The 26,577-nt window shown below is 35.6% G+C and overlaps 2 protein-coding genes across 4 annotated transcripts; both read left to right on the forward strand.

The window, feature by feature from the left end:
• The first annotated feature begins 2,339 nt into the window (after nucleotides 1-2,339).
• LOC140050150 (adhesion G protein-coupled receptor L3-like) lies at nucleotides 2,340-18,384 on the forward strand. Of its 3 annotated transcripts, none has more exons than XM_072095215.1 (29): nucleotides 2,340-2,456; nucleotides 2,747-2,825; nucleotides 3,536-3,729; nucleotides 4,085-4,229; nucleotides 4,598-4,788; nucleotides 5,331-5,478; nucleotides 5,608-5,838; nucleotides 6,020-6,133; nucleotides 6,250-6,366; nucleotides 6,955-7,067; nucleotides 7,469-7,660; nucleotides 8,092-8,163; nucleotides 8,294-8,417; nucleotides 8,774-8,920; nucleotides 9,349-9,433; nucleotides 10,170-10,272; nucleotides 10,447-10,493; nucleotides 11,117-11,240; nucleotides 11,878-11,987; nucleotides 12,353-12,452; nucleotides 12,825-12,975; nucleotides 13,374-13,440; nucleotides 13,676-13,739; nucleotides 14,079-14,188; nucleotides 14,369-14,537; nucleotides 15,295-15,450; nucleotides 15,730-15,825; nucleotides 16,382-16,434; nucleotides 17,083-18,384. In XM_072095215.1, the coding sequence occupies exons 2-29, from the start codon at nucleotides 2,762-2,764 to the stop codon at nucleotides 17,189-17,191; spliced, it is 3,396 nt and encodes a 1,131-aa protein (XP_071951316.1). In that variant the 5' UTR covers nucleotides 2,340-2,456; nucleotides 2,747-2,761; the 3' UTR covers nucleotides 17,192-18,384. The 3 variants fall into 3 exon arrangements, with proteins under 3 accessions (XP_071951316.1, XP_071951317.1, XP_071951318.1); XM_072095216.1 differs by having other exon boundaries at nucleotides 16,382-16,442; nucleotides 17,083-17,177; XM_072095217.1 differs by having other exon boundaries at nucleotides 16,382-16,438; nucleotides 17,083-17,151.
• A 102-nt stretch (nucleotides 18,385-18,486) lies between these two features.
• On the forward strand, nucleotides 18,487-25,398 carry LOC140050152 (DNA-directed RNA polymerase I subunit RPA49-like). Its single transcript, XM_072095218.1, has 11 exons — nucleotides 18,487-18,557; nucleotides 18,967-19,091; nucleotides 19,736-19,815; nucleotides 21,032-21,185; nucleotides 21,736-21,883; nucleotides 22,756-22,845; nucleotides 23,041-23,137; nucleotides 23,259-23,395; nucleotides 23,830-23,929; nucleotides 24,050-24,172; nucleotides 24,481-25,398. Exons 1-11 carry the CDS (start codon nucleotides 18,512-18,514, stop codon nucleotides 24,635-24,637), a joined length of 1,257 nt encoding a protein of 418 aa, XP_071951319.1. The 5' UTR covers nucleotides 18,487-18,511; the 3' UTR covers nucleotides 24,638-25,398.
• Nucleotides 25,399-26,577: the final 1,179 nt, after the last annotated feature.

The following is a 26,577-nucleotide window of genomic DNA, read 5'->3' on the forward strand; positions in this document are numbered from 1 at the left end:
GTATCCCCTGATAGGAGTGTCCCCTGATAGGAGTGTCCCCTGATAGGAGTGTCCCCTGATAGGAGTGTCCCCTGATAGGAGTGTCCCCTGATAGGAGTGTCCCCTGATAGGAGTGTCCCCTGATAGGAGTGTCCACTGATAGGAGTGTCCACTGATAGGAGTGTCCCCTGATAGGAGTGTCCACTGATAGGAGTGTCCACTGATAGGAGTGTCCACTGATAAGAGTATCCCCTGATAAGAGTATCCCCTGATAGGAGTGTCCCCTGATAGGAGTGTCCCCTGATAGGAGTGTCCCCTGATAGGAGTGTTTCCTGATAGGAGTGTCCCCTGACAGGAGTGTCCCCTTACAGGAGTGTCCCCTTACAGGAGTGTCCCCAGATAGGAGTGTCCCCTGACAGGAGTGTCCCCTGACAGGAGTGTCCCCTGAATAGATTCATTATTATTTTCAACAGAAAACAATTCTACGGAGTCCACCCGTTAAACCGATGGTGGAACTATAATATAATCTCACGGAGGAGCAACCACAGTAAAGTGTGTATATACGAAAGAAATAATCTGTTCCTTATTAGGGAATTACTGCAGTATTTAAAGTTACTTCAGCATTTACCGTGACCCTACGAAATTCTAATTTGATTTACCCATCCGCCTAGAAAGGGCGTCGCATGTTGAGGTTAAAGGTCAAAATTCATGACTTTCTACTATCGATACAAATTATATTAAATTATAAAATAAGTAAGCTAAATAAGTAATAAGTATAATAATGAAAAATATTAATTATCAAAACGTCTTTCATAAGTTCGATCTTAATTTATATTAAATAATTTTGCACTTTATTTTTATATTTAGATCGAGCAATTGTACAAATTGCGTAATTCCGTTTTACAATATATTGCATTTCAAAACATGAATATAGACAGGTGTTTGTAAATACATTAACAAATATATTACATACGTTTTAAATATTTCGAGCTGCCTTTTTTCTTGGAATCATTTCTATAATATCCAATATCAATCAATTCATTGAAAACTAAATCGATTTATCGTAAGGTCCGCAAAGTTTCTTGGTATAAAATAATTAACCTAGTTAACCTGGTTAATTAACTAGGTTAAAAACATTGTAAATTCGTCGTTTTACAATATATTTGAACACATATATGTTACTGATAAACATCTTTTGATTTGGTTTATTTTGGTATCATACATAAAGAACATGGAACCAATTATAGCTCTCTAAATATGATAACTGGGTTATCTCTATATTATAAGAGAGAACATTTGTTAGTCATTACCTGTCTCTCGATCGATATCACCTTTATTCAATACAGGCTACATGTTATATGATATGGTTTAGGATTGGAAAATGTCATTAAGCATATTATTATTTTAGTTATGAATATTATTGGTACTTGGAATGTTATATCTAAGCTCAGTTTTAATTAAAAGATTTTTTAAATATAATAATTTTTGCAAATTGTGCGTTGTAGATACGAGTCTGAAATAAGTTGATATGACCGCGCAACATAACCGAAATACATCGTGACGAATATGGGTATTTTGCATATCAGACATCTGATTGGTCTATCGTCTATGTCTAAACCACAGTTCCAGCAGGGATCTTGTTTTTATATGTTACAGCTTATCGAGTGTGTTTTTCGACTGAGGCGATTTTATCCGATTAAAACAAATAATGACAATTACGTAATGTAATAATAAAAAAACATTAAATGTACCTTTAAGTGAGTTTAACCCTGGTCTCCACGCAAAGGACGTAAGAGCACGGCAGGTAATCTGACCAATCACAAGCGATGGGATTATTCAAACTGTCGCTTGTCATTGGTCAACTCACTTGCGTTGCTTTTACGTTGTTGCATCAGTGGTGGAAAACCAAGCTTTATGTAACAACGAAATAATCCGTATGAAACTATATATTTGGCACTACATAACCTTATTTAATGAGTTATTAGTACACTTTACAGTGTAATATTTATTTGTAGCAATAATTCTACACGATGTCTTTTATAATGATGATAATCTAATCGATAACCAAGGTTTCTATTTCCGGATTGTATGAGAGAATGAATAGACCGGATATATGTACAGGTGCGTTCTGGCCAAACGTGCGCATTTCCGCTTCACGTCGTCATGGTCACCATGTGTTAAACGAACGTATGCGACGAAATTAATGTTCCCGTCATAGTCTGAACAAACTTTTAACAAGAATCAGCCAATGAAAATCGGCGTTATGGATCACGTGGCGGTCTGTTATGGCGAGGTACGTAGTTTGCGTTTATAGTCGATAATGTTCAAAATCGTCGTCACTCGCAGATTTGGAAGCCGTACTCAAAACAACGAAATGCAACAACTGCTTTGTATCTGATTTTTTTTTGTCTTAAATTTTTACGTCGTATAAAATAAGTCTACGTCAGTTATTTATAGACATACTTACCATCTAAAACGTGAGTTAAGTTTAATTATTTATTTTGGTTTGATTGACATTGTATCATCGCTCTTAGATTCTCGAAAATTGGTTTTTTTTTTTATTTAACGTGTATATTTGTAGTTATTTGCTAACAATTATTATAATTATCTAATGTAATTAGTTTACATTTTAAACACATTGTCATTCATTTTACAATTGTGTGAAGTTTTTCTAATTCTGTGAACAACGCATCGACATGATTTTCGATCCAAAATATACAAGTCTATGCTTTTCTATTTTCTATTAGTTAAATTGTTTGTTACTTAGGTTGTTCGGGTTGTTATGGGGGAAGCGTCTAGGGTCGTTTCAAGTGTGTGCTTTCTTCTTGCTTTTACACTGTCGGCGGGTGAGTATCATCAAATGATAGATATCTATATTCTCTGGTATTATACTTTTCTTAATTATGACATTATGATTACTTAAAGTTAAAAAGTTTGGACGATAATTTGATTTTAATTCACGTCCGAAGTCAACTGCAGAAGTAGGAAATATTTGAAATAATGAGAGTTTAGAATTTGCGAATGTGTAACTTAGCCGTGGAAGTATAACTGTGTAGTCCTACATACAATGCGTTTATTTATTTTTTTGTCAAGTAATTATTGTTTCTCTATTTTGTAAATGGTGGTCTCCGCTTGAAGTCTATTTTTAGACTTATTTTGACCACCATTCACATTTATACTTAATTAATTGGAAGTGGAAAATCAAATAACTGATGAACAAACAAACAATGCGTTCTCGGATCTATCACATTCTTCGATCGTACTATAGGACGTCATCAAATCAATGTCCAGGTGGGACCCTAATTTGCATACATACCTGGTCGATATCCTCGTTGTCACAATCGAAAGCGCTGAGGCTGCATTAAAGCTTGGTTCCCACTAGGACGCAACGCGTAAGCGCAACGTAACCGAATTGACCAATGACAAGCGACAGTTCGGATAATCCATCGTTTATAATTGGTCAAGTTACTTACCTTGCAGTGCGTCCTAGTGGGAACCAAGCTTGAGGTTCTAGCTTTCACGTGTTTAGGCCTAATGGTTCTGTATTTACATTTAGTTAAAGGTGAATGTAACTCGCCGACGTTGCCACCGAATTCGTGGGAAGGAACGATCCAGAATGCCAACTATGGCGTTGCTGTCTACCAAAACGACCAGTCTTGTCGATGGACTATAAATATGTCAAAGGGCAGTCGTGTTAAAATAGAGTTTGTTTCTTTTAAACTTGAAGAACAGTGCTATGATTTCTTGGAGGTAGGATATTTTGATTGTTTGGAAACTTTTTTTTTACTACACCCAACCCCCTATTCAGAGGAAACTCTATCATAACGGGTCACTTTGTTGGGCCCCGAAAGTGTCCCCTTAATAGTTCTACTGTTGGTCCCATCCATTGGTCGAAATCACGACCAAAAAGTTGATGATGAACGAAAATTAAGATAAAGATATAAATGTTTGTGTTTCTAACTGATTTCAGCAGTATCAAGGCAGCAAATACCTTTCCATTTTGTGGTAGAAATGGTTGTGGTGGATTACAGGCGATAGTTAGGTAGTATATGCACTGATATTTATGGCTAACATATTTTATATTAGTATTATCTCAAATTATCAGATTTTAGACGAGAATGAAGAAGAAATTGGAAAATTTTGTGGAAGCGAAATTCCGAACCCAATCGAATCTAGTGGCAGCAGTGTAACTGTACATTTTCAAAGTGATAACACAAATGGTTTTAAAGGATTTCAACTAAATTACACAGGTAAAGTAAATCTCTGTCTACACCATCAACTAGTTTTACAAAAAAAAAGTGTGATGTGCCCAAATGTGGTAGTGATATGCCCAAAGATGGATTCTCTTAAGATTTGTTCCCAGTAGGTCACAACGCTAGGACGCAACGCTAGGACGCAACGAGCACTAGCTTCGTACCCACTCTTGTACGCAACGTAAGAGGGACGTAAACTTACCGCATGCAAACAATTTGGCCAATCACGACGCGATGATCACCCCCGGACTGCCAATTGTGATTGGTCAACTCACTTGCGTTGTTGCGCCAACATTGTTGCGTTGTATCCAAGTGGGAACCAATGAACGCATTGCTCATTTAAATGTTTGTTGTTTGATCTGTAGGGTTATGTAAAGGTATCGAGCTGAATGCTACGAATGGGGGTAGCATAGAGAGCCCTTTGTACCCAGATACGCCACCTGGATTATCAATCGCCTGTAATTGGAAACTCATTACTGAAGACGGCTTCAAGATTATACTGCAGTACGAACATTATGATGTCAGCTATGACGAATGTAGTAATGACTACTTAAAAGTAAGGTATTTTCAATAATTGTCCTCGTCTGGATCATCCTCGTCATTTATTTTATTTGTTCACACAAAAAGGCATACAAAAGGCAAGTTTGAAATATTGCGTCACAGTCTGAAATATTGCGTCCCAGTCTGAAAATATCGCGTCACAAAATCAAATAAGCAGAAGATACAAACAATTTCAAAATCAATATTTACCAAAAAAGGTAATATAAACATGATTCAATAATTCATATAAAATTAGAAGTTACAGTAAAAACCTATATTTACTATATCTTATTTGGGAAAAATATCAATTTCACAAATGTTTAAATTATTGCAGTTAATAATTATTATGTATTCATCAATATTTTTGTTAATTATTCATGCAGTAAATAACTACACTTATAAACTGAATATCCAATCCCGTTACGAAGAAGAAGTGCATTGCATTTATTTCCTTACTTTATCTGTGTTGTTGGGCATAAAACATATCCTTTTTTGCCTTCTGGATCGATAATCCTGTTGTTTGCGTCAATGTTTTTGTCTGAAATCATTTTTGTTTAGGTCTATGATGGCGCCAATGAGTCGGCAACAATGTTACCGACAACATGCGGCAACAGCAAAGCAGACGACACTTCAACGAGCAACAATCTGATCATTGACTATCATGGCGGCGAATACTCTAAGTTTAAACTGAATTACCATGTCGAACGTAAGTAGGCTACATATTATGTCATTTTTAGAACAAGTAAAGAAGTAAAAACAGCAGAGGAAACATAAGTAGGTTAGAAAAATTAATAATAAACATTAGGCCTAATGTATTATGAATTTACATTTACAGAGATCATGCCTTGCGAATACCACCCATGTAAAAATGGAGGAGAATGTACTGACGTCAGTTCCACGGACTTCACGTGCACATGCGCAGCTGGTTATACCGGTGATGTATGCGATGAAGACGTAAATGAATGTGAATCTGACCCGTGTGGACACGCCGTAGAGTGTGTGAATGAAGTAAACAAATTTCGCTGTATTTGTTTGGATGGGTATGCGGGCGCTACTTGCACGGAAGGTACCGTATATAGATATTCTTCAAAAAGCTATTTTTTGGGGGGGAAATGATGTGTTATAAACGGAAAATCAAGTCACTCTATCGAATAGATTTTATTTCATTTGTCTGTGAATTAATCTTATTATCAATAGTTGAATTTTTCTTTTGTACCGATTGATAAATAAAAAAACTTTTCTTTCAGATATTGACGAATGTGAACATCACCAATGCGAAAACGGTGGAGTATGTCATGACGTCATCAGCGGTTATACTTGTGAATGTGTTAACGGATACCGTGGGGACAGATGTGATATAGGTATTATTCTATAATTTAGAATGTGACGTTACATCGGGGAGTTAACTCCCTGGTTGCATTATGTGTATATTTTCACGTTGTCTGTTTTTACAGCTTTCTCTATAATCTATTTTCAGAACCAGAAGCTCCGTCCTGTGCAGCAGAACAAGATACCATTGAGGGAAGTTTCATTACGTGGGAGGCTACAGAACCAGATGAGCAAGATGTCCAGGATTGTCCAGAGGGAACGGACGGTAATAGAATCAATTCAATAAACACAAAAGAAATACCATACGATATAAACAAAATGCTGCAAAAGTGTACAGACTATACAGAAGGAAATGGCTCACACATTTCTTATTTTATTTTATTTTATTCAATCGAAACCAACAGCGATAATTACCGCCACTAACAGGTTTGATACAAACAAAGCCAGGACTGTTTAAAGCACCTTGATTGGTCCTAACATTGATCAAGGGCTTCTCTCGTCCAGTGCGCACCTTGACCAATAAACAATAAACAAAAATAAATAAATAAACAATAAAACAATAAAAACAATAGGTAGCAGTCCGAATAAGTCAACCCTTGAATAAAGTTTGTTTTTGCGTACAACGCGTTGGTTTCTATAGCTGAAGTTGTTACTGTAGACTGAAGTCGTTACTGTAGTACTGCAGTATTGACTGTAGTACTGCAGTATTACTTTAGTACTGAAGTTGTTACTGTAGTACTACAGTTGTTACTGTAGTACTGCAGTCATAAGATATAAACTATAGGTCCAACCTTTTACTATTTTAAGTCTAATTTGTAACGTCACTTTGTCTTTATATTTGATAATTGTGCAGGTCAGGCAAGACGCAAATGTGTGGTAGTTTCTGAGAGCCCGTTAGAAGTTATCTGGGGAGACCCGGATTTATCAGAGTGCGTTAGTCCACAGTTCGAAGAAGTCAGCAAACTGGTAATTATAATATAAACGACTAAAACGTATATAAACTCGACAATTATTTATTTTCACATCGACATCAACACGCGTAATCTACCGTATCAATCTTTAAGTGTAAAACCGAAGCTTGGTTCCTACTAGAACGCAACGAAATGAGGTAAGCGCAACGCAATTAATTCGACCAATTCTGACGTGATTAATGGATGATCCATCGAGTCGTCATTGGTCAATTTATTTGCGTTGCACTTACGTTTTTGCGTTGCATCATATAGGAAACAAAGCTTCAGAATGTAAAAGCTAAACCTTCATTATGTAACATTTATGAACAACAGTTTTACCTTGACGTGAAATATTGTTAATGTAGCCTCTAATAATCAACTAGAATTAGGCCTAAATTAAATTAAATTAATTTTTAGGTGGAAGAACTAGAGGAATCGCCTTCAGAAGACGGAATTATAGAAGTTCTGAGTGTTTTACAAAATATTACAAATACAGACTCCGGATCTGAGTTGTTCCCCGCCGATCTGGACATTGCCACTGACACAATTGCTGCTATTGTTGACGCTACAGAGACAACTGATATCGATGATGTTGAAAGTTTGGTACAGGTGATATATCTGTTTAACTTGTGTCGTGCGCAGCATTTTCTCTAATCGTTTAAAGGCTTGATTGTCACTTACTTCCATGCTATTGTACCTTTTTATCTTTTCTTTTTGCTAGATTTTCATCTAATCGCAGGTTTTTTGTCCTCTAATCGCAGGTGTTTTGTCCTCTAATCGCAGGTGTTTTTTCCTCTATTCGTGTTTTGTCGTTTTTTTTCTATTCCTAGAGACCTCCCGAAAACTTGTGTCTCACTAGGACGTAACGCAAGGACGTAAGTGCAACGCAACCGAATTGACCAATGACAAGCAACAGTTCGGATAGTCCATCGCTAGTGATTGGTCAAGTTACTTACGTTGCGCTCACGTCCTTGCTTTGCGTCCTAGTGGGAACCAAGCTTAACATCCATTCATTAATTTTTAACGTGTTTTCTTTTCAGTTATTCAGTGAGAGTGTCGATAATATTGTTGATCCCACTACAACATCTGCTTGGAAGAACAGTAACAATCCGGTAAATACTAGTCTCTTCTGAGAAAGCAGTAAACAAATAAAGAACCATGCACCAGCCTAAAACGTCATTTCTAGACCCAGGGTTTAGGAGTTTATAAATAATGTATTTTTCTATGTTATTTTGATTATAGGACAAAGCAGCACAAACGGCAACATCTATCCTGCACTCCACCGAGACAATGGCGGAAGCAATAGCTAAGATACAAAAGGACAACGGTGATAATTCGGAGACTGTTATAAAACTAGACAATTTCGGTAATAACTTTGTAGGCTGCTCATACGTCGGATGACTCTAAGAAAGCTTCATATACAATAAAATAAATTCTCGTTTTCAAATTCTGTTTTCCAAGTTTCTTTTCCACACTCTCATGTGAATTCGTGTTCAGTCAAATTACAAAATGAATTTATCTACGATAGAGAGCGTTATATTTGCGACGACCGACAACCTAACTACGTCTTGTAAATTAATTTGTGCGCAGCGTAGCATATTCAGAGCTCCCCATTGATTTGATTCAATTAATTAACAGACAAATTGTTTAATGGTACATACAAACCTATATTTTTTTTATAAATTATTGTATATTTATTAAAATTTTTAATTGTCTTAACAGATCTCAGTATTAAATTATTTGATAACTCGACTGGAGGCAACGGTTACTTTTCATTTGGTGATGGTGACGGCAATGATACATTGGCTAGTACCAGTAGCATCACTCTACCAAAATCTGTTTTTGATGTTGATACAGAAAATGAGCCAGGTATATTAAATTCATTGGTGTAATGGCAGCTTTTTGACTCGAAAAATAAAAAGAATATATTTTGCTGTATACTTACTTGAATAAACCAATATAGCCTAAATGAAATATTCCTTTCAATTGACGAACATCATTTTTGGTTATATTTTTATGAATTGTTAAGGAAATCGATATACTACCTGCTGATGTGTAGGCCTAGACTAAATCCAAGTCAAAAGGTTTTAGTCTTAACGATTATATGGCAAAGTCTTATATAAGTCAAAGATGCTCTCCAGGTGGAATGCCATCCTGAGATGAGTAGAAGTAATTAGTACAGTTTTGTTTATTTTTATTCATTTTTTAAATATTTTACTTTTTATGGACCAGAGATTCCGAAATAAAATAATGAATGAATGAATGAATATTGTTTAAAATTGTGAAATTTTTTACAGATTTTGTTGGGATCTACTCAGCTAGATTTAAAACAATTGGAAGTTTACTGAACGCATCGTCATCGGGAACAGAGGATCAGGACCAGTGAGTGTTATGTAGTTAAATCTACCAAAAGATTGACTGCATTTAAAGCTCTGTCTACACTATCAAACTAGTTTAACAAAAAAAAAGTTTGATGTGCCCAAATATGCTAGTGATATGCCCAAATATAGTAGTGATTCGACATTATCATGTCCATATATGGGCATATTGCATTTTTGTTGTCACATAAGTTTGATAGTGTAGACAGAGCTTAAGTAAAAACTCCATTTTAACTTCCTTTTCATTTTACCTTATAATATGTTGGGAAATATAGGCTACCTGTAACAATAAGACCATTTTTGGAAATGAATAAAGCTCTGTCTACACTATCAAACTATTTTGACCAAAAAAAAGTGTGATGTGCCTAAATATGCTAGTGATATGCCCATAAGTATAGTAGTGGTACGACATCATCATGTCCATATATGGGCATATTACATTTTTGTTGTCACATAAGTTTGATAGTGTAGACAGAGCTTAAGTAAAAACTCCATTTTAACTTCCTTTTCATTTTACCTTATAATATGTTGGGAAATATAGGCCACCTGTAGCAATAAGAACATTTTTGGAAATGAATAAAGCTCTGTCTACACTATCAAACTATTTTGAAAAAAAAGAAGTGTGATGTGCCTAAATATGCTAGTGCATGTCCATATATGGGCATATTACATTTTTGTTGTCACATAAAGTTTATAGTGTTTCAAGTTTCAAATTGGTTTGAACATTTTGTTTGGTATAGATATGTAAACGGAGACATTGTGTCTGCAAAAGTTCTTGGATACCAAGATGTAAAATTTGAAAACTTGTCAGATCCTGTAATTATTGTGATTCAACATCATGAGGTAAATATGCTTTTTAAGTTTATTTTAATTCATTTAGTAGTGACTTATTTGATATTATTAGTTACTAAAATCTACCAAATCAAACATACGTTTTAAGAATTAATTAATAAACTATTTCAGCATTACTCGTTCCAAAGATGGTTGTAGCATCGGTTTTTAAAATTATTATTTTAGGATGCAAGTAATGAAATAACGTGTGTGTTTTTAAACGAAGATTCCACGTAAGTCATTTACATTTAATTTACGTTTATGACATGTCCGTAAACAATTGCATATGTTGCGCCTAAGTTTATTCGTTGCGCCTACGTTTATTCGTTGTGCCTAGGTTTATTCGTTGCTGCCTAGGTTTATTCGTTGCTGCCTAGGTTTATTCGTTGCTGCCTAGGTTTATTCGTTGCTGCCTAGGTTTATTCGTTGCTGCCTAGGTTTATTCGTTGCTGCCTAGGTTTATTCGTTGTGCCTCCTAGGTTTATTCGTTGCTGCCTAAGGTTTATTCGTTGCTGCCTAGGTTTATTCGTTGCTGCCTAGGTTTATTCGTTGCGCCTACGTTTATTCGTTGCTGCCTAGGTTTATTCGTTGCTGCCTAGGTTTATTCGTTGCTGCCTAGGTTTATTCGTTGCTGCCTAGGTTTATTCGTTGCTGCCTAGGTTTATTCGTTGCTGCCTAGGTTTATTCGTTGCTGCCTAGGTTTATTCGTTGCTGCCTAGGTTTATTCGTTGCTGCCTAGGTTTATTCGTTGCTGCCTAGGTTTATTCGTTGCTGCCTGTACCAATTAAGTTTGCTTACGTTTGCGTCGTACTTTATTATTTTTATTCAATAATGACGTCTAGGCTCTTTCACATAGGGATGCCGCAACTCAATGGGACACCACAGGTTGTGTCAAAGTCAAATCAAACTCAACACACACAGAATGTGCCTGCAATCATCTTACAAATTTCGCTGTTCTAATGGACGTTCATGGAATTCAGGTAATCAAAGTTTTATAAGAAATGAAACCATTTAACGCAATCCCGTTTATGTATTATAAGAAATCAAACAATGTAACGCAATTTCGTTTCTGTATTGTAATAAATCAAACCATGTAACGCAATTCCGTTTATGGGCCAACTCAGACAGCGTCGTACGACGAGGCTCGGAAGAACATTACACATTTCTCACGACCTAAAATCTACGCCCGACGCTATCTCAAGACGAATCCTCTCGTTGGAATTCAAATTACCGACGAGTCGTACCGTCGGGCCTCGTCGTACGCTGTCGGAGTTGGCCTTTATGCGTGGTTCCCACTAGCGACGCAACACAAGGACGTAACGCAACGCAAGTGAATTGACCAATCACAAGCGATGGCTTATTCGCTTGTGATTGCTAACTGTCTATAACTTCGCTTGTCATTGGTTAAAACGCTTGCGTTGCGTTTACGTCATTGCGTTACGTTCTAGTGGGAACCAAACTTACGCAAGCAAGCAATTTCGTTTGTGTATTGTAAGAAATCATATCGTGTAACGCAATTCCGTTTGTGTATTCTAAGAAATCATACCATGTACCGCATTTTCGTTGGTATATTTTAAGAAATCACAAATGTAACGCATTTTGTGTTTGACCCTATAGCAAGAGTTAGATGACGCACATAACGTAGCCTTATCTGTACTGTCATACATCGGTGGCACGCTGTCAATCATAGGCTGTATACTATCAATCTTCATTTTCGAGTTCTTCAAGTAAGTTTCATACTTAAATTTAAATAAATTACCTGCTGTATTCCCTCATTATCGTTTTACTTATATCCTAGTACTCGTGGCCATTCTCATGAAATGTCTCAAGTCTTGTGCTTTATTATACAACTTCATACAGAGAGTTTTAGCATCAAACATTTCCTCTATCCATTTTTTTCTTCCTCTCTGTCATTTACTTTCAATGTTCCTAACATTTTTTTACATTTTCTCCAGAATGTTTCCATTCCGTCTTGACAAAATGTACAGTGAAAAATTTATTATTAGATTAATGTTAATAATTATCATAAACGAATAAAGAAAGATTAAGCTTAGGCCAAATCTTAAAATAATCTTTCCTTTAATCTGATTAGGCTTAAGTCGGACCGTATTCGAGTTCACGAGAACTTGGCTGGTGCCATGGCTGCCAGTCTTTTCGTTTTTCTGGTAGGAATTGACAGAACAGAGAATAAAGTAAGTGTTTTATTATCTTATGATTAATCCATATATTTCTTTATGTAAAACTCTTTTGAAAACCAACTTGAATGTTGTGACTTATATTTATGTGGATGTTGGTTGATGGAATTCATACCTTGCCTTGGTATTTGGAACGTTTAGCCACATCTCCTTATGTCCAAACACTTGGCACACTTGGAATAGGCCATCTTGCACATCTCTAAGAATCTCGTGGCGATCTTTGAATAGGCCTGCCAAAGTAACTTGTGCTATCTTCAGATGTCAACTTTTAAGCCAAAAAATTCGTTCATTTCCCTTGACTGCTTCTATCATTTCGTTAAGAAATGCAATTTTTTAACATAACATTTTCTTCTTCTCCATGATTCATAGTATGTGTGCAAAACTTTTGCAATTCTACTACACTACCTGCTGACAGCTATGTTTATGTGGATGTTGGTTGAGGGAATTCATCTGTACCTTGCTCTGGTTAAAGTATTTGGAACTTCTAGTCACATCAAGAAGTATTTAGTCCTTGGATGGGGTATGTATTTTCGTAATTCATGTAAAAACGTTAAGCAGTGGTATTAGCAATATTCCAATAACGTGTTAAAAATCCAAGATACTGCGTGCTGGCGAAGGCTACACTGGTTGACTGTGAACATTGTCACAACACTGATTCTGAACAATCAATTCACAACTGAATATGGAAGATGATAGAGAGGATTTCAGTCGGTTTGAGTTTTGCAAAGTAAACATTTGGTATATTTATATACCTCCAATACGGTACTTTTAGTATAATCAGTTAATTAGCATACTCTCCCAAAAAGTAACGAAGTTAGAAATGGAAATTTCATTTTAACAGAACCTATTTCCTTCCGTTTTTTAAACTCTAAAAAATCGTGATTTAGGCCTAATTTATTTTCTTTTGTTTGTCTAAAGGTGTTCCATTGGTTGTGATTGGCATATCAGTTGGTGTATTCTTTGACAAATATGGATCAGATAATGTGTAAGTTTTGTGTTTGTTTTGTTTTTAAAAACAGAATTAAAGAATTAAAACTATTGTGTTTATATAATTATGTCCGATCACTGAAACAGTTCTTTTTATTGTACCATTTGAATTATTTTAAATGTATGCTTGTCATTTTTTGGAGTGTTTAAAATAAATGTGAATGAAGATGTTATTGTTATTGGAATTGCATAGAGAGTAGTAATACTTACCGATAGTTTTATTTTTTCTTCAGGTGCTGGTTGTCAACTGAAATGCTTCTCATCGTCTTCGTCCCAACCGTTGCCATTGTCGTCATTGTAAGTCGTTGGTTTCAGTCTTCGATTCCTTAAGACAATTCTTACACCTATATATTAACATTGGGCACTTTCGATTTTTGACAACCTAGAAACGATGTGCGCATGCGTAGACACTGGGATGTGCCTTTTCCACACAGTGTTGGTGGATTCTAGAGGCTCGTTCAGGCTTAGTTTTTTACCCGGTAACTTGGTTCCTACGCACCAAACCGATAACTGTGCCACAGAAACCAAATTACCCGGTCTGAACAGACCCTAGATATAGGGTGTTGTGCAAGTCCTATAGAACGTGGCAAATCGAAAGACCATTTAATGTTTAATGTTACATGTTTTCTTCCACAGCTGAATTCAGCTGTTTTGGTCATTGTTGTCCGAGTGATGTTACACTCACTTTCTGCTAAAGACAAGATCAAAGGCGGCAACTGTCAAGATCAGGAAACATCAGCAATCAAGTAAGTTATTGTTGACGTCATCAAATAATATTCGTATTATAATATATAATAATAATATTTCTTCAAACTCTGCAGAATTATATAATCTCTACGATGACGTGAACTCCGCATCTGAAGCCTGGAGAAAGTAAAAGGGTTTACTTTGGAATTATTAACGATGGTTTTTATTTTTATATTTAGAACCAGCTTGAAGGCAGCTCTTGTTTTGCTACCACTGCTCGGACTGACATGGGTGTTTGGATTCTTGTCTGTCAACGAATATACTATCATATTCACCTACTTGTTCGCTATATGTAACTCACTGCAAGGAGTCATCTTCTTCTTGTTCCACTGTCTCATGAATGTTGAAGTAATTACGTTTTTTTATCATTAAGCTTGGTTCCCACTAAGACACAACGCAAAGGACGTAGACACAACGCAAGCAAGTTGACCAATAGCAAGCGACAGTTCGAATAATACATTGCTTGTGATTGGTAAAATCCTTTACGTTGATGTCTTGCGTCTCTTGTGAGAACAAAGCCTTAGTATACACATTCGTTATTATCATCCATCATTAAAGTGCCATATAGACCATACCGTACCTTATAAAGATTTATGCATTATGATTTAAGCTGTCTACACTATCAAACTGTATGTGACATCACAAATGTGATATGCCCATTTATGGACACGATTATGTCATAACCCTACCATATTTGGGCAAATCACACTTTTTTGTCAAACTGGTTTGATAGTGATTGTCCTCTTTAGTCAAGCACTGTTCTCCAAAAGACCCCAGTAGCATACTCAATGCGCTTGAGACAGTAGCTGTGTGAACTAGTATTCTCATATGTATCGAAAGATGTACTAGGTTATTTTTGTGTACACTGTACCTACGGTTTATCTTCAGTATCTGAGAAAACTCGTTCTACCACCAGGCTACCCTTAAGCGAGCCTCGAACCCTTGGGCCTACCGATATTATGGCTTTGTTCAGGAATTGAATATTTTAGGAGACATGCAACGTGTGTCTTTTGTGCGTCATAGTTCTCAGTATCAGTGTCTCACCGTCCAAACTTCATTTTGCCTCCATTTACCTGTAATAATAATCGGTACATTTTGTCTACAGGTTAAGAAGGCTTATCAACGGCGCTACCGCAAGGCAATGGCTGCCACAAGTAGCATGAGCACGACAACAACGTCACGAGTTCACCAAAGCAAGCGCCGTCCTTCTGCGGGAACAGATCTTACAAAACGACGAACCTCAATCTCAAGCCAAGAATCGGTTAGTATTTAGTTATAGTTCTTGAAATGAGGCATAGTTTGTGCCGTGGTGTATGGTAAAGTATTTTCTACTGCATACAAGAAAAAGAATTCAGAGAGGCATATTTGTTGTTAACAGATACGGTCAACACATAATTCAGGGTACACGACTAACTTCCGTATACTTCTATCACGGCTACAGTATATACCGGCTGATTTTTGTTAATAATGATAATGGTTGTATTGCAACTAATAAGTACGTTAATAAATTCATTATTGAACGTGATTACCATTTTTTCAGTACGCTTATGATAATCCCGTTGCCGATACTGGTTTCGATGGTGGGAAATCAGTGAAACGTAACAATGAAGAGAATGAATTGAAAAATAAAGCACTGGTAAGTAATGATTATTATCTTTTTTAATCAATGATCTACACTCATTTCTTCTTTTGTTAAGCGTGGTTCCCACTAGAACGTACCGCAACGTAACGCAGCAACGTATCGACGCAAAGTGCTGTATTTCGTAATCACAAGTGGGCGGGGGCAAACACAATTATTGGAAGGGCATTTTCTTACGTTGCGTCGTTTACGTTACGTTACGTCGCCAGTGGGAACCAAGCTTTAAACTCTGTCTACACTATCAAACTAGCTTGACAAAAACAGTGTGATGTGCCCAAATATGGTAGTGATATGAATTCATATCCATTATAATACATCACATGTTTTTGTCACATAAAGTTTGATTGTGTAGACAGAGCTTTAATGTATGTTTGGATTCATCTTGCATGTTACCACTGCCCACCCAATAACACCAATGATTCTCTTTATACATTCCTTTCACACTGGCGTTTACACACACACCATACAAAACACCCTTGTGTGTGTAAACTCTTGAGGTTTTGCTGGGCCATGTGAAAGAGGTACATTCAACTACTATTATTTATCTTTTCAGAAATCTACCCCTGTTAAAATGAATGACATTAAAGTGGGGCTGACAACAGGAACGTAAGTAGGTTAGCGCGATTAGTTCATACCGTTTGCTAAACGCATGTTGCTGCTTTTTACTTCTTTGCTTTTTGTATCCCTTTTGCCATCCATAACCTTCATCAAATATAGGCCTACCTTCTCTATTGTGTTCGTAACATACGAGTTGGAGTTCTTGCGATTTTGCTGCTTACCGATCCTGTTTTTTCTTTTTAAATTCATCCACTCCCAAAGATTCGAGACTTGGCTCGCATCTTATTGTGTGTGTTTATCTTGTGATCTATAATAGTGGATCGTGTCCTCCTTCATCCTTGGCTGTGTGTGTGTGTGTGTGTGTGTGTAAAAAAATGAGTTAGTCCACTTTTAAGAATAAGGACCATAAATTTGAAGCGCGCAGTGGTGACTTTGTCGGTGTTAAAAAATGTTGTGAGCTTTGAGCATGAATTAAATTACGCATGATTATTTAATAATGATAAATGTAAATAAAAAATTCATATTTTTAATACAATTTCGTTTCCATGAAATTTATGTTATTTTTCTACTACTTATATGTTTGAATATTAATATACAACACTATTCACGATCACCGAGTTTAATGCCATCCTGCGACCTCCTAAAAGTTCGGCGCCCCGAGAGGTAATAGTAAAAATTGTATTTTTTCGTCTTTAGAGATCCGCAAGATAAGGAGAAAGGAATGGTAGAAGAGGCCAGAGTTGCCATGGAAACTATACTTGAGAAGAAAAACAACGCTAATACAATTAGTGGCAATATGGCATAATAAAATAATTAATCTAGTCACGTTGTCATCTTTTAAATCCAGTATATAATGTATAGATTTAGGTTAATTCGATATAGCAACTGATTATTATTATTCAAATTTATGGATTTGTAGGCTAGTATGTCAATAGACACATTAATATTTCGTCTTCTGTACATTTAGAATTCAAATATTATATTTATCTATAAATAAAATAATTTATTACAAGATAGTATATTTATATAATAGTGTCGATACAGTAATTATTGAACTATACTAAATAGTATAGGCCTATTACACATAGTGAATGAATGCAGAATATAGTAATATAAATGCAATAATATAATGATACAGTATTTATAATTTGATGGTAGGCAGGGGGGGGGGGTGAATGCGGTTGGATAAATGCTTGCGTTGTGTTTGTAATATGTGGTTCCCACTACAGACGCAACGTAACGCAACGACGTATTGACGCAAAGTGCTGTATTGCGAAATCAAAGGTGAGAACCGACGACGCAACAATGCTGCAAAAATCGCAGGTTTGATATCACATAGGCGGGCCCGGGAAAAAACTATTATTGGAAGGGTATTCTATTACGTTACATAGGTTGCGTTTACGTCGCTAGTGGGAACAAAGCTTTAAAGATAAGAAGGAAAGTTCCAACATTGGTTGATCAGTTGCAATGACGGATGATGATTTAAAAATGATTGTTCACTTTATCAAAAAATGTTATTTAATCTTTTCACATTTCACAAAATTATGAATCTATCAAGTAAGCCACGTCATGGATTTCGTCTTGTATAATTGTTTAGTGAGTTGAAAAGATATGTTTAATGTTATAACGATAGTATTATATTATACATAAAATAAGTTCTGTCAAATACATCGGCCCTTTGTAGTCATTATAGAGTGTCAATGCTTAAAACAAATAAAAAACTCCTCTTAGCAAGAAATTAAAATAATATTGTATACACTTTTGATTGTGAGACGTTTCATTGACAACCAATATGTAATTAATGTTCTTATTATTTATTATAGATACTAGGTTTATGGAATAATTATTATTGAAAAAAATATCGATAACATGCCTAGGCCCAGGGTTATTATGTGTTCTGTTTTTAATATGCATTTAGAATTACGGTACCCAATAGTTTCACGCTGGTAGTGAGTGTATTGATTGTTTTACAATAAATTAATAACGTAAATAAATTAATTACAGTAGGAAAAATATGTGTTTCTTTACATTTTCGTTGTACTTGACACGGCGTGTACTTTAACTGTTGTGAAAGAAAAGTTTGGCATATTTCAACGCTGGTGGCGTTCTTTAACAAGAAAACAAGATGACAGCGCCCGTAACCGAAACATGCTCAGAAAGAATTCCGCTTGGTAATGTTGTTATTATGGCCAGATAACATTTTAATTACTATCGCAGCTTTCTTCTAACTTAGATAGAATAACAGTTATGTTTATTGTGTCTTATTGTTTGTAATCTATTTTTATACCCATGGGTAAATAGCTAGGCTACCCTTATCCGTGATCACTTCGTTTGTAGCAAACAACTCGGTACTCGATACGCACTTCCTGTTCGGGATCTGTTTTATTACGGGGTCGTTTCATCCTTTCGTGAGGAGTAGTCTTTTCGCTATAATATGTTGATAACCTGTTAAGTTACTGTACTATATTTTAAGTATTACATTTCTCTACTAATACATGCAAACCAAAGTAATTTAAATAAAAACAATGGTTTTTTTTATAGTATTGTCAAAATATTATTTTAAAATTAATTTATTCACAGCCCAATTTTCGCATGCAAAATTAAAAGTCAATAAAGATGGAACTGCATGTAAGCCACCAGTCTTCACTCATTTTAGAAGTTCTGAAACAACCAAAGATTCACGGAAGAGAAATAAACAGTATTTGGTAAGTTATAATTATATCTTCAAACATACATTAATTACCCAATATTTACTCAAATATACTGTAGACTATTAACCAAGTTTTGTGAACTTTTTATAGAAATCTAAATCTTAAGCTCTGTCTACACTATCATCAAATTAGTTTAACAAAACAGGTGTGAGGTGCCCAAATATGGCAGTGATATGACATGTCTGTCCATATATATGGCCATTTCTTTAATAATAATGGAAATTTGTAAAGCGCAAGCACCCGTCTAAAAAAAAGATGCTCACTGCGCTACTGACAACAAAGAACATGGAAAAAATCTTTTTCACGTAAAGTTTGATAGTGTAGACAGAGCTTTAGTTCAGTAATTAATTACTCAATTGCTGTGTTATAATGTGCACAAAGTGTGTATAGCAATAATCACTCAAAGTTGTGTCGCCTGCTCCTCCTATGACAGGCTCTAAATGATATTATGAACTGCTTTTTGATATCTATTTTTGGCAATATTTTAAATATTGTTACTCCTTCCCTTTAATAAAAAAAAATCATTGATCTGCCACTGACAATCAATAAAATCTCAAATTGTCTGTGTATGTGTAAATATACTTTAAACATGTGTGTGCATAAGTCAGGGAATGAAGAAAAATTTTGATTTATTTTAGGTTGCAACAACAGATGAAAAGATGGAATACGTTGGTCAGAATTTTGGACCAACAGCTTCAAGATCCGATTCTATGTGCAAGTAAGGCAGTCCCTGAACTTATGTTTTCCTTCCTTCAATCAAGGCAATCTAAGGGCGCGTTTATACAACACGCTATTACACGCATATTCTACACGCCTACGAAAAGTGTGTTGTATAACAACAAAGAGATTCCGTGTAATGAGATTTTAATTGCAAAAAAGGCTACTTGGCTGAATCCTAAAATTTGGTGGATTCCCGGTCGCCGTTACCGTGTTGGAAGTGTCCTCAGGGTATATTTTGACCTCTCGTTAAAACAGGTCGTAATATCAATCATTGCTAACAAGATTGGGCCCATTTATTGCTGCTTCGCTGCCAGCAATCATCCTCCTACCACGTCTTACGCCTAGCCTAGTGGGGCCAATTCGTAGTGGTAGTAGGCCTCTATCGTTTCCCAGTCCAAACAGAATTAAAAAAATAACATCGCAAAAATGGCATCTTCTGACATAGTGTATAGATGAAACAATGAAACCCTTAAAATAACTTTTATTAATTTAAATGAACCGAGAACAAAATAAACAACAATGCAAACGTGAACGAATACAAGATAATGAAAATGGTAAAAACCGCGCGAATACATCGGACAGCGAGGAGGCGACGATGATTGTTGACAACTCCAGAGCCAATTCAAGCGCGATCAACGATTTGACCTTTTATCCTAGCATGCACTGCGTGTTGATGAAACTTCCGGTATAACACGGTATCGTGATTTCTAGTATAACAGCAAACGTTAAGGTGGGTTGACCTTGGTCCGAACAACACGCTAAAAATTAAAGCCGTGTTCAAATTTAGGGTGTTGTATAAACACGACCTAACAACAGGCTGCTGAACTCCGGGGATCAACAGGTTTATCTGTGGCTGCGACACAATCAGGTACACTCCCTTTAACAGGCACTGCACGCTACAGAGAGTATGTACATGATAGTACAGTACTGTTAATATTTGTCACAGCCAGAGATAAGATTAAAGGACTGTTATGAGTTCCTATCTTGGCAAGGCGAGCTCACTGTCCTGCTGTTATATTGCCTTGTTTCAATTCATTCTGTAGTAAATGGTAAAATACAAACTAAAATAGAGAGCACACAATTTTCGCAGCTGCTAAACAAAATCTGTAATAGCAAGAAAAGATGATGATGTCATATTTATTAAGAACCAGGGTCAAACAAACATAGGTCTGCCATTTTGTCTTATTCTAACACACTGAGTAACTTTTTTCTAGGTACATGGTTGGTGTTGTTGATAAAAAGACTAATAAAATCAAAGTTTATGATGCTCAGATATATCACCTTCAACCATGGATATTCCTTAAGGAAAGTTTGAAGGAAGATGCTCAAGATGTTCCAGATAAAAAAGATTTATCCTTCATTGAAAAGGTGACTAATTGCTGTTATATATTTATGAACAGTGCCCTTCATAGTACTACTGTATATACAAATATACTTACTCGATTTTCAATGCTGTATCTCCACATACAACCATATTTTCCCAGTATCATAGAAAGATTCTGTAATACAGCATCTCATGTGTATCACATGTGGTTCCTGTAATAAACAAGGTTAGGGTGAAGGTTACAATAGGTTAGGGTCTATGATACACATGAAACATGTGAGAATACATATCTGAGATTTTTCCTATTTCTAATAACCTTCTCAATCTTCTATCTACTAAAGCCGAAGTATAGTCATATCTTGGGACCATTTTATAGTTACCATGAGATAGGCTTTCTTCATCATTGCTTCTATGAATGGATGTTCTGTTGAGTGCAGAAACGCTGTTGATCATACCCAGTACCATTTTGATTTTACGATCAATCAGGAAATCACCTCACACACGGGAAAATCTAGAAACAGTACTGAGAATCGGGTGAAAGTATATGTATATTTATACATTTCATTCATGATAATTTTGTTTGTTTGTTTTTAGAATGATATGCTTACAGAGGCATTTGGCAGTGCAAGAAAACAACGGGCAATGGAATCTAGACATCGTAACAAGGTAGCATCAGAAGCCCTTGAACATTCATTAAAGAAGGCTATGGAAGAAGCAGGCAGTCTGCCTAACACACCCACAAGTATGTATAGTTTAATCCATGATCATGTCAAAGGTCATGTCATGTCAGAAATCATTGGATGTTCGAGTATTTCGCTATTTGTCATCAAGTCATCATTTTCTCCTCTCACTGAAATTATTAAAGAATACAGTTTACACTACCACCTATATGCTGATGACTTACAGCTATATGTCGATTTTAATTCTTCTGAATCTCATGATATAACTAAACGACTTGAAAGTTGTCTCTCTAAAATATCATCCTGGCTAGCATCTAACATGCTCTTGCTTAACAATTCTAAAACCGAATTTATCATTTTTTCCACCAAACACATACGTTCCAAATTCAATATTCCCTCGATTTCTTTTTTTGCCCTACTGAAATCTTTAATGAATCGACTTCAACGTCTCCAGAACACTGCTGCACGCATTCTAACTCTTACTAGAAGATCCTCACACATATCTCCTATTATATATAACCTCCATTGGCTACCTATTGACTCCCGTATCAAATATAAGATCCTTTTACTAACATTTAAAGCGCTACTTCTTAAACAACCTACTTATCTCCTTGATCTTCTTCTCTCCTACATCCCTCTTGTTTGTCTTCGTTCGGCTGATCAAAACCTACTACTTGTTTCTAGAATTAACACCAAATCTTATGGACAAAGGTCTTTTATGTTCTCTGCTGCTTCTCTATGGAATTCTCTCCCTCGTCATTTTACTAAATCAACTTCTATTGCTATTTTTTTTAAATAACTTAAAACGCATCTTTTTAACATCCAATATAAGCGCCTTTGATTTTTACTTCGGTTTAGTTGATTCTGGCGCTATACAAATACCTAAATTATTATTATTAATCATCACATGTTAAATATTTTTTCATCTTTTCAGAATCGCAAGAAGCCTCAGAGACATTAGACATACTACCAAAGTGTAATAAAGATGCTATCAGACCGGAAGAGGTGTACTTATTGAAAGACAGTATCCTTTGATTAAATCTATCAGTAAGATGTATCAACAAAACCAAAATACAGTCATTGGTGTTTTTTGCTTGAGAAACTTTATCATGTTTACATACATCATTTAACTGAAGAAGAAATGTTTGTTAAATTGATGGCAATCAAATTTGATGATTAATTTTGTTGTAATTCATCGTTTTCCTTATAATTTTAACAGTTATCAGTCAATCAATCATGTTTTCTCTAAAGAACGCATCTGAATTTCTAACATCAGCGACACAAAAAGAGATTGCTGAATGGAAAGGAAAAGAAAAGTAAGTTTATAATTTCAAGATTTGTGCTCTGATTTAAATTACAATTATAATATTCAATTTAGGCCAATACAAAAATCTTTGTAATATTCTTCCAATATGTTATTTTAATTACTTTTTTCAGATACTCTGCATATGTTTTGACTCAAGCGCAGGCGTTGACAGGAACGGGAGAGAAAAGGAAAGAAAACGGTGCTCGACTTCTCTACTTAATGTACCTTATACATATGCATTGCCTTAAACCATTTCAATGTCGAAAGGGTAAGTATATTATATTATTTTTCTACATAGATCCCCAAGGACCAAGTCATTGTTTGCAATTTCTCCCAAAGAGTATTTTGTTCTTGATTCATTTCCCTCGAAGAAGAAAACATATATCAAAGAATATATGAATAATAAGTATTATATAACACCTATATAAATTCCTGTCATTTGATTGGACGAATGTGGGTCACATGGCGTGCAATAGTACGCACTATTCAACGATCGTTAAATAGTACTTTTTGATATAACCTTTCATCATTCACCTCGGGCCATTATTTGTACCATTGCACTCATAAACATTCATTATTTGTATACTGTAAAATTGTTTTACTTGTCTAAACCTAAATCTTTTTATTAGAAAAAAATAAATAAAATGATATAGTAATATTAATTGTTCTTTAAGCAACTGAATGAAATAATTTTGTTTTTAGGTATTCCATTTATAAGTGGAACACCAGATGCTGTCAGGACTCATCTTCTAAATGAATTCACTGTTGAATCAATATCTCCAGATAGTCAGAAAACTTTAAGGTACTATTTTGAAGAACACCTCAGTTTAGCCTTTACTATTTCAATATTCTTATTTGCCAAAAATATAATGAGACCAAAATATTCAATATTTATATATATATGTATGTTTTTTTTTTTCAGAAATTTGTCAGGAAAGATGCGTGATAAGCTTGCTCTATACATTATCTTGATTGCGCTTCATATTGAGAACTTTAGAGTTAACCTCTCTCAGTTGCAAAAAGAACTTCATCTTGGATCAAACAAGTATGTGTAATGTTTTTCACCTCTTCTTTTTTCTTCAGCTTTCTTCTTGCACTCTTACTTCTTTCTGCATTTTTTTCTCTTTCTTTTTTCATTCTTCTTCTTTCACTCTTCTGTCTGCATTCTTCTTTTCTGTTTCTTCTTCCACTCTTTGAATATTTCTTCTTTCTCCATTCTTCTCCTCTTTCGTTCTTATTACTTATTTCACTCTTACATCTTCTGCTCTTAATTTTTCTAGTCTTTCTACACCTTCATTACCAAAGAATGATGTCAGTTGCCATACCACAATGAGAAAACTATTTATCTTTCAGAATGCAGACTCTCGTAAGAAGTCTTGGATGTAAGATTGTTAAGTTGACTGTAGGTAAAGGTGGCACTAGCACAAATCAGCTGATGGCACAACTTTCTATTCCTTTGATATTCCCAAGTGCCTTCAAAGCTAAACCAAAGTTTGGCGGAAGGAGGTAGCTTTGGAATGATATTGAAAGAATATATCAAAGTTTGCCAGAAAGAGGTTGCTTAGGAAAAATGATTGAAAGAATGTACCCAAGTTTGGCAGAAGTAGGTACAGCTATGGAAAGATGATTGAAAGGAAGTATGTTCCAAGTTGATCTTGTCAAATCACAGCTACTGGAGATCTTGCATAAGAACATTGACAAGGGCAAAAAACGTGAAGTTGCAAGGCAGAAAAATAGTATAATTACAAGCGATATGTTGGGAAAATTGGTATCATAAAAGTTTATTTGTGAAATAATAGCACATTGCTTTTAAAGTCTTACCATTACCCTTTAACTCTAGATCTTCATGTTCAAACCTAAGAAAGGAAGGTAATAAATTCACCCATTTTGGAACAACCCTCGCAAAGTAGAAGCACGTAGCAGAACATCTTAAAAACCAGTCTACACTAGCAAAATTTGCCAAACTCGTCGTTTGCTCCAGTTTGGAAACTAAAGTTTACTAGGATAGACTTCTGCAAACTTGTTTTCTGCAGTTTGCCGAGGTCTGGTCAACTAGTCTACAATAGAAAACTTTGGGAAACTTTTGTTCTTTTACATTGTGAATCATATATGCACTGGAAAAAAACCAGATTTGTTGGATCTCAAAGTTGTCCCCTTAATAGAGATTCTACTCTATTGTGGATTACAGATAACACTACAGTAGGTCTATATAGTCAGTAACGATATTTATGAAATAAATAAATTATAAAATGGTAATATTAAATCATTTAGTGAGACATTTCTTTGGTACTTTTCTGTAATTAACAACGCGGTCGTTAATTTATATGCTGTTCATTGTATCAAAAGAAATAAAATATTGAATTAAATGGTGTATGACGGGCCGAGGAAGTTCGCAATCAAGGTGTTAATTGCGATGAATGTTGACGTCATTCATCACATGTACGACGTTATATTGTTATTGAAAGGCGGGTGTATACCGTGTAGGAAGACCGTGATTTTCAATTTATAGAATTATCTGAAAATGTGTGAAAGATGTTCACTTGTCAGTTAGCGGGAAGGATGTTGACAAACCCAATTAAACAAGCAGTTTGGAGAAGTTCAGTTTTTGTTCTCTTTAGAGCAAATTTCGTAGAATTACATCGCAAATTCGATTTTTTTTTACAATTACAGATGTTTCTAAAGCATGGTTCCCCACTAGCGACGCAACGCAAGGACGTAACGCAACGCAAGTGAATTGACCAATCACAAGCGATGGCTTATTCGCTTGTAATTGCAAACTGTCTATAACTTTGCTTGTCAACGGTTAAAACGCTTGCGTTGCGTTTACGTCCTTGCGTTACGTTCTAGTGGGAACCACGCTTAAGCGCTTTCTTTACAAGCCATGAAATATCCTAAAAGTATAAACAGGGAAGCGCTCCCTGATTACGTATTTTTACGCAACGCGACTCTATAGCTCACTATGTCGGTCGGTCGGTAAATAATAATAATAATAATATTAAGATTGTTATAGCGCACATACCACTCCAGAGTGCTCAAGGCGCATTTAAAAATAAAAAAGAAATAAATCATACAAATTCCTGACAAATAAAATGCAATTTCTTTGGAGGGTCCCCATCCGTTGTCGTTCTGTCGCGGTCCCGGACCCCTACCTAGGTGACCAAACAAAGGAGCAGGATACACATTTGCCTTGCCACAGACGACCGGGTGCTCAGAGTAAACACTAAATGTCGGTAAACACTAACCCAAATTTGCAAACGCGACTGCAGCCATGTATATGGTCGTGTTTGTTTTCAAGGAAATCTTTTATTTCGAAATCTCTGGTCCAAAGAAAGTAAAATTACGTATAAACTCTATTACTACACTGACGACGCGCCCTCATCTCAGGATGTAACATCTTTGACAAAACCACACAAATTTTAAAACCCATCAGTTCTAAAAGTAGGTCTATTA

Source organism: Antedon mediterranea, chromosome 5 (genome assembly GCF_964355755.1).
Source record: "Antedon mediterranea chromosome 5, ecAntMedi1.1, whole genome shotgun sequence".
Lineage (NCBI taxonomy): Eukaryota > Metazoa > Echinodermata > Crinoidea > Comatulida > Antedonidae > Antedon > Antedon mediterranea.

Coding starts and splice junctions, on each gene's coding strand:
- LOC140050150 (XM_072095215.1), top strand. CDS start 2,762: ATGGGGGAAGCGTCTAGGGTCGTTTCAAGTGTGTGCTTTCTTCTTGCT. Junction 8,164..8,293: donor GGAAGAACAGTAACAATCCG/GTAAATACTAGT, acceptor TTTTGATTATAG/GACAAAGCAGCACAAACGGC. Junction 12,453..12,824: donor TTGACAGAACAGAGAATAAA/GTAAGTGTTTTA, acceptor CATGATTCATAG/TATGTGTGCAAAACTTTTGC.
- LOC140050152 (XM_072095218.1), top strand. CDS start 18,512: ATGACAGCGCCCGTAACCGAAACATGCTCAGAAAGAATTCCGCTTG. Junction 23,138..23,258: donor GAATGGAAAGGAAAAGAAAA/GTAAGTTTATAA, acceptor TACTTTTTTCAG/ATACTCTGCATATGTTTTGA. Junction 23,396..23,829: donor ACCATTTCAATGTCGAAAGG/GTAAGTATATTA, acceptor TTTTGTTTTTAG/GTATTCCATTTATAAGTGGA.